This window comes from Setaria italica, chromosome VII (assembly GCF_000263155.2).
Source record: "Setaria italica strain Yugu1 chromosome VII, Setaria_italica_v2.0, whole genome shotgun sequence".
Taxonomy (NCBI): domain Eukaryota; kingdom Viridiplantae; phylum Streptophyta; class Magnoliopsida; order Poales; family Poaceae; genus Setaria; species Setaria italica.
The window spans coordinates 23766675-23780142 of record NC_028456.1 but is presented as its reverse complement, the minus strand read 5'-3'; the positions used below and the strand labels follow the sequence as shown (position 1 = coordinate 23780142).

General features: G+C 51.2%; 2 protein-coding genes and 1 pseudogene across 2 annotated transcripts; all 3 read right to left on the bottom strand.

The window, feature by feature from the left end:
- Positions 1–2003: 2003 nt before the first annotated feature.
- LOC101761699 lies at positions 2004–4942 on the bottom strand. Its single transcript, XM_004978050.2, has 3 exons — positions 4679–4942; positions 2816–3319; positions 2004–2742 (listed from the first exon to the last, which is right to left on the bottom strand). Exons 1-3 carry the CDS (start codon positions 4761–4763, stop codon positions 2198–2200), a joined length of 1134 nt encoding a protein of 377 aa, XP_004978107.1. The 5' UTR covers positions 4764–4942; the 3' UTR covers positions 2004–2197.
- A 1964-nt stretch (positions 4943–6906) lies between these two features.
- On the bottom strand, positions 6907–8534 carry LOC101761311. The gene is made up of 3 exons (XM_004978049.2): positions 8300–8534; positions 7599–8096; positions 6907–7480 (listed from the first exon to the last, which is right to left on the bottom strand). The coding sequence occupies exons 1-3, from the start codon at positions 8400–8402 to the stop codon at positions 6936–6938; spliced, it is 1146 nt and encodes a 381-aa protein (XP_004978106.1). The 5' UTR covers positions 8403–8534; the 3' UTR covers positions 6907–6935.
- Positions 8535–10129: 1595 nt separating this feature from the next.
- Positions 10130–12669, bottom strand: LOC101760908 (annotated as a pseudogene).
- Positions 12670–13468: the final 799 nt, after the last annotated feature.

Genomic DNA, 13468 nt, shown 5'->3' with positions numbered 1-13468 from the left:
GTCACGCTCAGCAGCTGCCGGATGGTGGCGTCGTTGCCCAGCGCACGACGCGTGCTCTTCCGGCACCGGGCAGGATCATGTCGTCTGCTTCTGCCCGGACCCGATGTACTCCACGAAACCTGAGATCTCCCATTTTGGCATGGCGTTTGGACTCGTCACCCTAGTGCCGTTCATCTGGGACGCGTCCGGACCCTGCTCGAAGTTGCCATTTGGTAACAGGCCTGGATACAAACAACGAACAAGTTCTCTAAGAGTTTACAAATAACTGACACAACCTACAAACCTAGCAAACAAAATAACGAATTATGTGATAGAGAAATGGAAAAACGATCTACTATCCGACACCTAAAGAAATAAATTAGCTATTTGGAGCAAATAGAAAAAAAATGCAAGGCACTTTTATGCCGACAGTGATCCAATCCAACAAAACGCTTCCTCGGCAATACGCTTGACTAGGACTGAAGCCTGTGACGGTTTGCCATTGAAATCCCTATTGTTCTGCTCCGACCAAATCTTCCAAACTGTGAGCATGACTAGTGAATCGAAACCTTTTCACGACGACTTGGTGACCAACTTACAACCCTTGAGCCACCATTCTAGCAGCGTATCCTCTGTCTACGACATGAGGGCTTGATGCCCAGAGGCCAGAGCGGCCAGAGGGATGCAAGTGCAACAGCCTGGACCAACATTCTCGGCTGAACACACACATCCAAGTAGTAGGTGATCTACGGTTTCAGGATCTCGAGAGAAAAAAAAGAGTACAATTGCCATGGCTCGATAGATCATGCCTGCAAACGCTATGAGGATTTTAAGTTTGAGTTCTTTTACTGTACATAACAAACTAATGTTTTTGACTTTAGCTTAAAGGTCAAACATATATGATACTAAATACAGTATTGTGAAGTTAGTAGTTTCATGGCTGTTCCGCTGACTATAGTTTAGCTCAATTTAAGCATCAAACAAACAGCACTCCTCTTCTAAAAAAAAAATTCAGCACTCCAAGGTTAGTACTTGACACTTAGACAAGATTAAAACTAGCAACAAGACGAACAGGAGGCTAGCTTGATCAGTTGTCAGTAAGTAGAGTGCAACTAAAGAGAGAACAACAAACTGCTGTCTTTGTGAATTAGCTCGGGAACTTTACGAGGCGAAATCTAAACCTGCCAGTTTCCAATCCCAGCAAAGGTGAAGTCCTCCAAGGATCTTACATTTTCAACATCCATGCGACAGCAAGCCCATAATCAGTTAATCACAATACTACATTAGAGAGCCAGTTCGCGAGATCTCACCGTCGGTGACGACGCCTGAAGCCGCTCGAGCAGCGACGCCGACGAGCAAGAGCAGCAGCAGCAGGCGACGCGGCCTCGTGCCGCCCGTCATGCCGGCCGGCCTCCCTTCTCGCGAGCTCCCTCCCCTGTTCAGGGGCGTGATGAGCACTCGAGCTCAACGGGGGGATCGATGGAACAGTCACGCGAACAAGGCCGTCTCGCGTGGCTCAACTTATAGAGCTAGCGTCGCAGGGGAGCTACCGCTCGGGGCTCGCGGGGCATAGGAGCCGAGGCCCGAGGGCACCGGGCATCTCGGTCTTGAGATGAGGCGAGATGGGCTGGCCGGCCGGCCCTTCTTGGCAAACCGGGACCCTCAACTGCACGTGGCACTCGATAGCATACAGATCGAGTCGCCATTAGTGGAAGATTAGGCTTCAGCTCGATCGCCAGACGGACGTTGGCGCCCAGCTCCGGTGCGGTCATGTCATGTGCTGAACCGCTGGCCCTCGGCGACCGCCGCGCTGGCAAAAGGTCTATCGGCCGTGGCAACGACGGGCCAGGGTCATGTTGAGCAGGCAGAGTCAACTCATGTCTGCCACGGGCAGGGGAAACACCGTCGGTAATGCACGTGTGTGGTATCTCCAACGCGATCGATGATCTTGTTTCGTGTTGTTACGAAACAATGGCGTGCTTTGTTAATGAGAATTGAGCAACAACTCAAAATGTAAACCCCCTACCTGAATTACTGCTGACCAACAGCGTTTCTAAAGATAAAAAAATGGTGGCCTATTGGTCGGATATCGGTCACATAACGCCGGAGCAAATTCTGACCATGGATGCGCCTTAACAGCTACTGGTACTACCGATACAATTCTGAGCCGACGAGGCAAAAAGCTGGTACATGTTTTCACGCGGCAAATCGAATCGAACTACATGAACAGGCGGCGCGCCGCGTGCTTGTGCACGCTGACGAGGGAGACGTCGTCCACGACCGGCCCGCACAGCGTCCCGTCGGGCTTCATGTAGTGGTTCATGCTCTGGAACACGACGCGGGTGGCGTCCGCGATCGCCGCGAACTCGAGCTCCGCGCGCTTGGACCCGCCCGTGCCCTGGGACTCGTACGTGACCACCTGGCTGGAGTACGCCGCGGACGCCTTCACGGCCAGGGGCTGGGCGCAGCCGTTGCCCGCGTCCCCGACGGAGAAGGAAAGCCTGTACGACCGGCCGGCCACGGTGCGCGCCTCCTGCAGCAGCGCGCACTCGCTGCCGGCCACCAGCTCCACGGCGTAGGAGCCGTGCGGCACCTTGTGGTGCGCCGCGTCCACGTACTTGACGGACTTGGTGTCGGACATGATCATCCACCCCGGCAGCGGGGAGACGTCGTCCTCGTCCATCGGCGGCACCAGCAGGCCCCACGGGTTGTCCGGGGCGATGTACGGACCGTCCTCAAAGTCTCCGTTCTTCAGCATGTTACCTGCAGGCGCGAGTTGGGTGTTCATCAGTTTGTTCATCGTCAAAGCAGATGATATTTTTGGAGGGAATGAAACCCTTTTCGTGGTGTGGAGGGCTGATGGTCTTGATGGCGAAGGCGTCGACGAGCGGGCCGCACGCCGCGTCCTCCTCGACGCCGGGGTTCTGGATGGTGAGCCACGCGGTGGTGTGCCTGGCCTTGAAGGCGTAGGAGTAGGAGTCCCACCCGCTGCTGGTGTACACGGTCTGGATGGGGAGGACACCGGACTCCGGGGCGACCGACACGTTGAGCTGCTCGGCCTGCGCGCAGGTGCGCGCCGCGCTGAAGGTGATGGAGTAGTACGAGCGCCGGGCCAGGTTGGTGAGCTGCTGCCGGATCGACGCCCCGTTGCCCAGCCGCACGGCGTGCGCGCCCTCCGGCACCGCCAGGACCATGCCGTCCTGCTGGTTCTGCCCGGACTGGATGTACTCCACGAACCCTGAGATCTCCCAGCAGGGTATGGCGTCCTGCCTCGTCACCCTCGTGCCGTTCAGCTGGGATGCGTCCGGACCTTGCTCGAAGATGCCGTTTGGTAATGGGCCTGGACGTGCAACACCCGGGGGCCGGGGTGAACAAGCATGCAGTTAGTAGGAACTCGTAGTCATACGATGAACATTCAGAAATACCGGAAATAGCATTCCTGTCACTAGGCTAATTACCAGCTTTCTGTCTTTGGTGCTTATATACGTGCATAGATATTCAGAAATAGGAAAATGCCATTTAGTTTTTTGTTGGATTATAAGTGTAGCATGACCTGATTGTTGCAAATGCATTGCAGTGCAGACTCGTGATTCAGTCCAACTGAAAATGGTCATCAGTGCAGTGGACACCGACTTCAGAAAAAGATGATCATGTTCTTCTATGCCAATCGTGCAAGTAAAGGAATGCCAAACTGTACACCACCAATCAACTATTCTCAAATTTCGCAAGCCCCCTGATTAGCGACCACTTGTTGTTTGGTACTCTTACCAAGACGATTAGATCTTCGTATACTGAGAAAGCCAGCTTAGGTCCATGGTAAAAAGAATGATTTCACAAACAGATCAGTCCCTGGCTCCCTGTGCATATATTGGAGTTCGGAGCTACACGTGCATGCACTCTCTCCTACCGGCTACCGCACATTGCAATTCTCAATAGAGTGTCAGCCTGTCAGGTGCCTTCTATTATTCCATTCCAAAAGGGGCTATTTTACAGTCATGGTAGTAGTAAATTACTCCCTCGGTTATAATTCTCCGTTCCAAATTATAACTCATAACAACTTTTTTTTGGGTCAAATTATTTTATGTTTAGCCAAAATATAGAGATGATCATAAAAATTTATGGCGACGAATAGATATGCTACGAAAATATATTTAATGAAGAAACTAATGGTACTTATTTGGTATCATTTATGGTATAAATTTGATCAAACTTGAGATGCTTCGACTGGAAAAGTTAGAATGACTTGTAATTTGGAACGAAGGGAGTTAATATATTAACCAAGTCAACAACTCAATGCTCACTTCGCACGCAAAATGAACGTTCTGGGGGGAAACAATGAATTAAGTGCACTAGTACAGTATTCTGAAAAGTAATCCGATCTTATGATTGTTCTGCTAAGTTTCAGTTTCTTTTCCCAATTTAGACAGCACCTGGCATATTAAAACTAGCAATAAGAACAGGAAGTCCTGTCGTACTACTGGTCAGTATTACTGCTAAAAGTGAGATAAAAAAATAACAAAACTTCTGTCAGCGTGAGGTAGCGCTGGAAACAGCCTATGATCTGAATGGCAAGGCCAGAATTAAATCTACTAATCTCACTGTTCTCACTAATGTCCAGAGCATGGCAGCATGCAAGGTTCCAACAAAGCAATGTGTAATCAACACTTCAGCATTGGGGAAGCAGTTGGCGAGATCTCACCGTCGGCGATGCCCGAAGCCACCCCAGCAGCCGCGCTGACGAGCACGAGCAGCAGCAAGCAGCGTGTGCTCGTGTTCTCCGCCATGCCGGGCTCCCTCGTGAGCTCTTCTCAACTCTTTCCTTGATCGATCGATGGGACAGTGGAACAGTGTGGCGGACCAGTGCCGTCGCGCGGTTCCACTTATAGCTCGGCCCCGGGAGTCGCGGAGCACGAGGAGAGGAGCTGCGCGCGGACACCAGGCATGCAATCCGCCTGATCGGATCGATGCGTGTGGCGTGTGAGATGATGGCCGACTGGCTGTCGCTGGCTGGCCCTTCTTGGCAGCTTCGGATCTCGGCTGCAAGAACACCCAGCGCCCGCTCCTGCGCGTGGTCAGGTCACGTGGCGTTGTGTCACTTGGTACGAGAAGCCATCGCTAGTGGAAGATTCGAATTCGGTTCTCCAGACGGCCGCGGCGGTTACACCCAGCCCGGTTGTATGTGCCGGCCCTAGAAGGAGGCGGTCGGAGCCAGTGACGACGCGACGACGACGACAGGGGAAGCGTCGGCGGTGTGCTAATGCTAATGGGCTGGGCCGTAGGAATAGGATATTCAGTCACGCAGGTCCAGTTATGTCAGGTAATTTCATTAAAAAAAAACGGGGCCGGTCTCGCTGGGAAATCCTATACATCTTCCGCAAGGTGGGAAGGGCCTCAAACTTCCACTGTGGAGATTCGTGCAAGCATCTACAACCGTCGGATCTGCTGCCTTCGTCCTCCGCATCTCCTCTGCCGCTCTGCGAGCGCACCTTCGCTCGCGTCGGCAATGCCGCCGTGAGGCTTTAGGGGTAGGGTTTTGGGGCTGGGGCCTTCTTGCGGCCGCCGGCTTAGAAGGAGGACCGGGGTGGCCGGTTGGCCCGGCGGTGGAGGCAGGCGAGACGGCGGTGGGGTCGGCGGGAGAAAACTAGGGGGCAGGGTCGGCGGCGGGGGACGACGAGCTGTGTTGGCTGGAGCTTATGCGACGGTGGTGGGCAGAGCGATAAGGTGGCGGCGACGCCGCTGTCCGCGGGTGGCGGAGGCGAGCGGCGGGGGCATCACACGCGCGGATTGGTTCGCGTGGCGGGGGTGGCGGTGATAGGATAGCCACCGAAGCCGGACAGTAGGCCGGCGGGGCGGGGGAGCACTGGCAACGGAGAAGATTCGACGCTGGGGCGGCGGGAACAAGCGGACGGAGGAAGAAGATGCACAGTCATGGGCCTAATAGGCTGTGCGATCATATAGCATCCCATCTCCCGTGCGATGTATAGGACTCCCCGGTCTCGCTCGTAGGTTTTGTCCCGTTTATCTTCTTGATTGATAGGATAGCCTTGTCAATATTAGGTCTTCGGTCTTCCACAGACATTTGTTTTGATGAAACGTCTTCCACAGACATTGATGTAAGTATGCGGCGTATGATGGTGTATTGGTGTGTGCGAGTGCTACATCTGTTGTATTATTGCGTTTAAAAGAATCACATCGCTCGTATTATAGGACATGGTCAACGTGATTGGGCAACCGTACAAATGAAATCGCGGAAAGATACACAAGCATGTAAACCATATGCATGCACTAGAACTTGGATTCCGGTGTTCCACCATCACGCCTGCGCCTCCATCACCGCAACAAAGAAGTGGTTTCCTACTTCGAATATTCTGTTTCTATGGTTCTATAATTTTTTTTTTTGAAAAATTTGCAGGAGTTGTCTATGGTTCTATAATGGCAACACAGCTTTTCAACATTCAAAATCACAGTTGTATTTGGATAAGATATCTCTTCAATTTTGTCTCCAATGTCTATTCTAGTGCTACCATTTAAAAATAAATAAATTTCCATCCATGGAGGAAACACAGGGTCGCAGGCACAGGAGTGCCATGCAACCGGCCCGGCATTGGTTAGAGGGTGTTTGAATGCGAGGTGCTAAATTTTAGTAGGGTCACATCAGATGTTCGGATGCTAATTAGGAGGATGAAATATGAGCTAATTACAAAACTAATTGCACAGATGGATAGATGGTACATCTAATTCGCGAGATAAGCTAATTAATCCATCATTAGCAAATGGTTACTATAGCACCACATTGTCAAATCATGGACTAATTATGTTTAATAGATTTGTCTCGCGAATTAGACTCCATCTGCATAATTAGTTTTATAATTAGACTATGTTTAATACTCCTAATTAATATCAAACATCCGATGTGATCCCCTTAGTTGAGCCATGCATGGTGCCACAGTGTCCCTTCACAGAAGCAACCGGCGAGCCGCATTGTTGCGGAAACCGACGAGCGAGGCATCGTCGACGACGGGCCCACAGAGAGTGCCGTCGTTCTTCATGGTGTAGGCCATGCTGACGAACACCACCCGCGTCTGGTTCGCGATCGCCGTGAACTCGAGCGCGCCGCGCTCGTACCCGCCCTTCCCCTGCGACTGATACGCCACCTTCACGCTCCCCCGCGCCGCGTACGCCTGGACGGCCAACGACCCCACGCACCCGTTGCCGGCGTCCCCGGCCGAGAACTCGAGCCTGTAGGGCCGCCCGGGCACGGTGCGCACGTCCTGCACCAGCGCCGTCTCCAAGCCGGACACCAGTTCCACGGCGTGGGCGCCGCGCGGCACGGCGTAGTGCGCCGCGTCCAGGTACTTGACGGACTTGGTCGATGACAGGACCATCCACGGAGAGAGCGGCGAGTAGTCGTCCTCGTCCAGCGGCGGAACCAGCACCCCCCACGGCGTGTCGGGGAAGATGTACGGCCCCTCCTCGAAGTCCCCGTTCTTCAGCATGTTATCTGCCAGGAATCGGGGCAATTTTCAGCATTCCGTTTCTTAGAACATGAGTGGAATTTGAATGGCGAAGCACCGGCATTCATTGAGGATTTAATTTGTGGCGGAAGTTAGAATCTATACTCTTGGTGCGCTGAGGAACCTGGAGAGTCTTGATCGCAAACGAGTCGAGGAGGGGGCCGCAGGCGGCGTCTTCAGTGACACCGGGGTTGTGGACGATGAGCGTCACGGCGCTGCGCCTGGCCTTGAAGGCCCAGGAGTAGGAGTCCCAGCCGTTGGCCGTGTAGACGGTCTGGATGGGGAGCACGTCGGACTCCGGCGCCACCGTCACGTTGAGCCGCTCGGCCTGGGCGCAGGTGCGCGCCGCGCTGAAGGTGATGGAGTAGTACGCCTTCCGGGTCACGTTCAGCAGCTGCCGGATGGAGGCCTCGTTGCCCAGGCGCACGGCGTAGGCGCCCTCCGGCACCGGGAGGATCATGTCCCCCTGCTTCTGGGCGGGCCCGATGTACTCGACGAACCCGGAGATCTCCCAGTGCGGGATCGCGTAGCGCCCCATCACCCTCGTGCCGTTGAGCTGCGACGTCGCCGGCGCCTCCTCGAAGTTGCCATTCGGCAGAAGGCCTGAGAAGAGCACAGCCAGCATACAACTCAGAACTCATTCGCGTGTGACACAGCAGTACAGCACGAGACTGGGGCGTCACGTGCCTGCCTTGAACAGAACTAGCGTCTTGAGAAATCGATCACGCAGCCCCTCATCCTGTTTGTTTATAAAAAAAATGGAAAATAGTTTACGAAAGACACGGAATTGGGGTGCAAGCTCTCACCATCGGGGATGGCCGCAGCCGCTCGAGCAGACACAACGCAGGTGAGCAAGAACAGGGCAGCGCGACGGGCGTGCTGCACCACCATCTCCCTTTCCATTCCCATCAGCCGTCTTCTCCGGCTGACGGAGTACACTGAAAACGCTGTTGTGTGCTCCGATTCCGGTGGAAGTTGGAACCAACACAAACGGATACGTACGTACTCGCCTTGTTTGCAGATATAATAGTTATAAAAGAGGAGACGTGCTCGGGGAAGTGTGTCTCGAGGCTGGATAAATCATGGCCAAGTTGTCCTGCGAGAGTCTTCATCAGGAGGCTCGCGCGCCGGATCGAGATGGTTGGCACTTGGCACTTGGCAGCCAGGCATCGTCTACGTCGTGAGGTGCGGTGCGGTGGTGGACTCACTGGACAGGTGGTGACTGGGGATGGCGCGGCTAGCCTGCGCCTGCGTCTGCTCACATGGACCTAGGAGTAGTTTAGTTTGAGAGGCCATTAAAAGCTTCTTGAATCCCACACAACAACAGAGAGCGTAATCTCCAAAAAAAAAAAAAAAACACAACAGAGCGTGTGCGGCCGATGCAGCGCTAGTTTTGGGCTTCCTACCTCAGGCTCGGGCCATACAATATACTCCCTCCGTTCCGTTATTTCGATTTTTGAAGAGTTAAAGCATCTTAAATTTAACCAAATTTATACAATAAAGTACTAACATTCATGATACCAAATAAATACCATTAGTTTCTTTATTAAATATATTTTTATAATATATCTATTCGATCTCTACAATTTTGATCAAAATAAAATGATTTGACTCTCTAAGAAAATTGAAATGACATATAATTTGGAACGGAGGGAGTAATATGGTAATGTGTCCAGCTAGGATAGGTTAGTCCACTGGAGAAATGGGCCATATTGGTACTCTGCTTAGAGTGAAAGGTTTGTACTCCATATGTCCATTAACTTTCAAAGTGATTATTTAGATTTAGGGCTTAACTTATCCATTTCAAGTGCGAATCCAGATATTGATCGCGAATGAACTTAGAATGAACTGCTTCCCAAGTTAAAGGACTTAGATGATCATTTTGAAAATTTATGTACAATGTGGGAATGTGGGAATAGTTTAATGACCTACAATGCATTTCACTCTTATTTTATATATTGAGTGTTTCGGCTGTCGGCAGATTGATGAGTGGATGGACGACTAGAGGGATCGCTGGTGAAACGACAACATTCAAAGGGGTAAAAATTTACTGTAGTTCAGAGTTAAAAAAAATTAAAACTTAGCACATCTTTTGTTTATGTGATGATATACTATTCACAAAATATGACAGATTTGGCAATTTTGTTATCCACCAATACATATTCGCTCGAAAGTTGACATCTTCACATGAATTAAACTATAACGGCGAGTTTGATCAACCACAACTTCAGCGACAATATATCAAGACATAGATGTGCCATGTTTACTTTGAAAATAAAAATAAAAATGTGCATTTAGATGAATCTTCACCGGTTTTCAATCTTTAGCCCATATTCAACAAAGCTGCAGCCGTAGATGACCATGACTAACATAAAAAACATAAGAGATTTGTCATATAAGGAACACAAAAGGAGGAAGTGCTGCGGACGAATCTATCTAGCTTGTTGACACGCCTCGTGAAACTAGAAACACTTGTTGAGATGAGCAATGCGTGCTCACAATGCAAAATTCAAAGGACTTGTCTTGCCACTTAATAGCCCCAAAATGACTCTTATTTATACCGCTAGATCTAAATAGCAAATTAATAGTATCGTACATGAGTGTGGATGGCACCCATTTCAATTTTCTATAAAAACTTGAGAAAAGAAAAGTCTTGTATTCCGAAATATGGCTCAATGTACAAGCATTCCAGCAAAGCATACACCAGGGCTGCTACAACAAGTCTGAATCTCAAACTGTTCATCTTGTTGTTTGAGCACATCCGCTGGTTCTTCTGTCCATGCATGATACTAATCGAACTGTAGTTTACACCGAGACAGAAGCAAACACATTTCGCTCAAAAAAGAAAAACAAAGATGCAAGTAGACATATATGATCACCGAATCACCGTGCAATCTTCCCAACTTTGGTTAAGCCCAAAGAATTCAAGCACACTCGCAACCATTCACATTAACCAATGAATGAATCCTGTCAGTACTATCACAGAAGCACGCGGCGAGCGCCGTGCTTCCGTGTGCACACGAACGAGACGTCGTCGACGACGGGCCCGCAGAGTGTGCCGTCGCCCTTCATGTTGTAGGCCATGCTGATGAACACCACCCTCGTCTGGTTCGCGATCGCCGTGAACTCGAGCACGCCGCGCTTGTGCCCGCCCTTGCCCTGGGACTGGTCCGGCACCCTCACGCTCCCGCGTCCCGCGTACGCCTGCACGGTCATGGCGCCCGCGCAGCCGTCGCCGGCGTCCCCAGCCGAGAACTCCAGCCTGTACGGCAGCCCGGCCACGGTGCCCACGTCCTGCACCAGCGCCGTCTCCACGCCGGACACCAGCTCCACGGCGCGGGCGCCGTGCGGCACCACGTGGTGCGGCGCGTCCACGAACTTCACCGACTTGGTGGACGACATGACCATCCACGGGGACAGCGGCGAGTAGTCGTCCTCGTCCATCGGCGGCACGAGCACCCCCCACGGCGTGTTGCGGAAGATGTAGGGCCCCTCCTCGAAATCTCCATTCTTCCTCATGTTATCTGCCAGGAATTTCAGTGAGTTCTCAGCGTTTTCGTTTGCGCAGTCATGGAGGCTTCGATTTGGTTGAGGTTAGAGAATCCTTACTCTTGCTACTCTTGGGAGGCGGCAGGGTCTTAATGGCAAACAAGTCGATGAGGGGGCCGCAGGCCGGGTCCTCGGAGACACCGGGGTTGTGGACGATGAACAACACGACGCTGCACGTGGCCTTGAAGGCCCAGGAGTAGGAGTCCCAGCCGCTGCTGGTGTAGACCGTCTGGATGGGGAGAATGTCCGACTCGGGGGCGACCGTGACGTCGAGCTGCTCGGCCTGGAAGCAGGTGCGCGCCGCGCTGAAGGTGATGGAGTAGGCGGCGCCCCGGGGATCCGCTGTTGCATGGAGGCCTCGTTGCCGAGCCGCACGGCGTAGGCGCCCTCCGGCACCGGCAGGAGCATGTCGCCCTGCTTCTGGCCTGAGCCGATGTACTCCACGTACCCCGAGATCTCCCAGTGCGGGATCGCGTAGGGCCCCGTTGTTGGAATTGATCGTGCTTAGTCGGGAAGGATCAAGTCCTAAGAGCAACTCCAAGAGACTGCTAATCTTACCCCCAATACTTTTTTTAGAAAAAAAGAGAGAAAAAATTGAACTCCAACAATCCACCTAAACCTTCCCTAATTTTTTAGCGACGCTAAAAAACAGCCTGCCACCGCGTATATTTTAGCGTTGACGTTCCTCCCCTAATCTTGATTCCCGCACGCCCGCGCGTCCCTTCCGATGGGTCCAATACGATGACGTGGCCTGTGTTTAAAATATTGGGGGCTATTTATTAGCGATCTGCTGTGGACTGATATATTTTTGGGGGAAATTTTTTTTAGGAGAACCCCCAATACATAGTTTTGGGGAAGAATTTTTTAGGATACTCTTGGAGTTGCTCTAAGGGGGCTAGCACCTACCACGTTGTCCTGATCAAGGACAACCAACTGAACTAATGGCATGATCCCCGGACAGCCCGTACTATAAGAAGAGGGGCCTTGAGTCCCAATGGGATTAAGGCGAAACCTCTCGGTACGGGTACGGATTAGATGACCTACGTCAACCACCGTCCTCCCATGATGGTGTCCGTCGCTCTGGAGTTCATCCTCGCCACACTTGCTTCCTCTAGCAGGCACGGGGACATCAGCAGCACTAAGGGCATCTACTGATCCCATATATGTAAGTGCAATGAAGTCTTGATTAATTACTGTCTTAGGTGTTCATGCAATTAGGCTATCGGATCCTACAAATTAGTCATTCTATTAGTCATTCTAATTTCTAACATTTGGCATCAAGAGCCAGGTTAGCCTAATCATGAATCCTAAGCCACCCTAGATCTGTTCTAGGTTGTATTTTGATGTGCACAGATCCATTATCAGTGTGCAATTAGATTAGTTCGTGCTTGTTGGTATGTTTTTATTCATACCGTGTGTTTCAAGTGCGAGTTCATGTGTAGTTAATCTTAATCTAGTCCGGTTTGATGTCTAAATTCAAGTTTTAAGTTTAAACTCGATCTGTTAGGGCCGGATTAGATCTTAATTATGTCTATCAGTGCTCAATTAAGGATAATCCATGCTTAATTTTAAGTTAATGAAGCAAGTAAGGTTAGGGTTCATCTCTACCCTCCCTATTGTCCCCCATTGTCCCCCAGTTAGTACTCAATTCATGAAATTGAATGCGCACTAGCAATTAGAAGGAGGGGAATCGAACAAATATTGGATTTATAATAAGCAAATCCAAATTTCCCCAAAAATCCCCAAATCCGATGCAAACCCTAACCCTAACCCCATGAGATTAAAGGGCCCAACCTCTCCCATCGGTGACCGCGCGTGGACCCTGGCGTCTACCTCCGACGAGTCGTGCAGACCGTAACCCATGCGCATGGCATCAGGTCGCCATTGCACAGGTCCGGCTCGGCTCCACCCAACGGTGCGGCATCAGTACTAGCTGTGCGCAGGGGCGGATCCAGGGCCCGGGCTGCAGCCCAGGGCGAGACCATGGAGTCCCTTTAACCTATGTGCTGTTTAGCCTAACAAAATGAGGCTTAGAAGACAAAATTAGATTATTTTAGATGTGATTCAACAGCTCAGCCCGGGACGCAGCCCTGTTCTGGATCCGCCCCTGCCTGTGCGCGGATCCGTCAAGGCAGCTGCGAGCTTGAGCTTGGCTCGTCGTCGCTAGACTTGAGGGCGGCCGCGTCCTTGAGTTTTCGTCGTTTCTGCCATGATGAAGCGCTCCAGCGTATTAACATACTATTGCGGCATCAGTACTACCTTTTGCAAGATTTAAAAAATATAATCATAACATTTTTAACATACTATTGCGTTCTAAAAGCATATTAATTTTTTTAAAAATATTAGTAAAATAAAAATAATTTGTTAACTAGAAAAAAGATGCAACATGAAAAATCAACCATTAAATATCTAGAATAATTTGTTAC

Bases quoted from the DNA above. Each gene is read 5' to 3' on its own strand.
- LOC101761311 (XM_004978049.2), bottom strand. From the start codon at position 8,402: ATGGGAATGGAAAGGGAGATGGTGGTGCAGCACGCCCGTCGCGCTGCC. The intron at 8,097-8,299 runs GTGAGAGCTTGC...TGCTCTTCTCAG, and splicing joins GGCTGCGGCCATCCCCGATG to GCCTTCTGCCGAATGGCAAC. The intron at 7,481-7,598 runs GTATAGATTCTA...GATTCCTGGCAG, and splicing joins GGTTCCTCAGCGCACCAAGA to ATAACATGCTGAAGAACGGG.
- LOC101761699 (XM_004978050.2), bottom strand. From the start codon at position 4,763: ATGGCGGAGAACACGAGCACACGCTGCTTGCTGCTGCTCGTGCTCGTC. The intron at 3,320-4,678 runs GTGAGATCTCGC...TTGCACGTCCAG, and splicing joins GGCTTCGGGCATCGCCGACG to GCCCATTACCAAACGGCATC. The intron at 2,743-2,815 runs GTTTCATTCCCT...TCGCGCCTGCAG, and splicing joins CCCTCCACACCACGAAAAGG to GTAACATGCTGAAGAACGGA.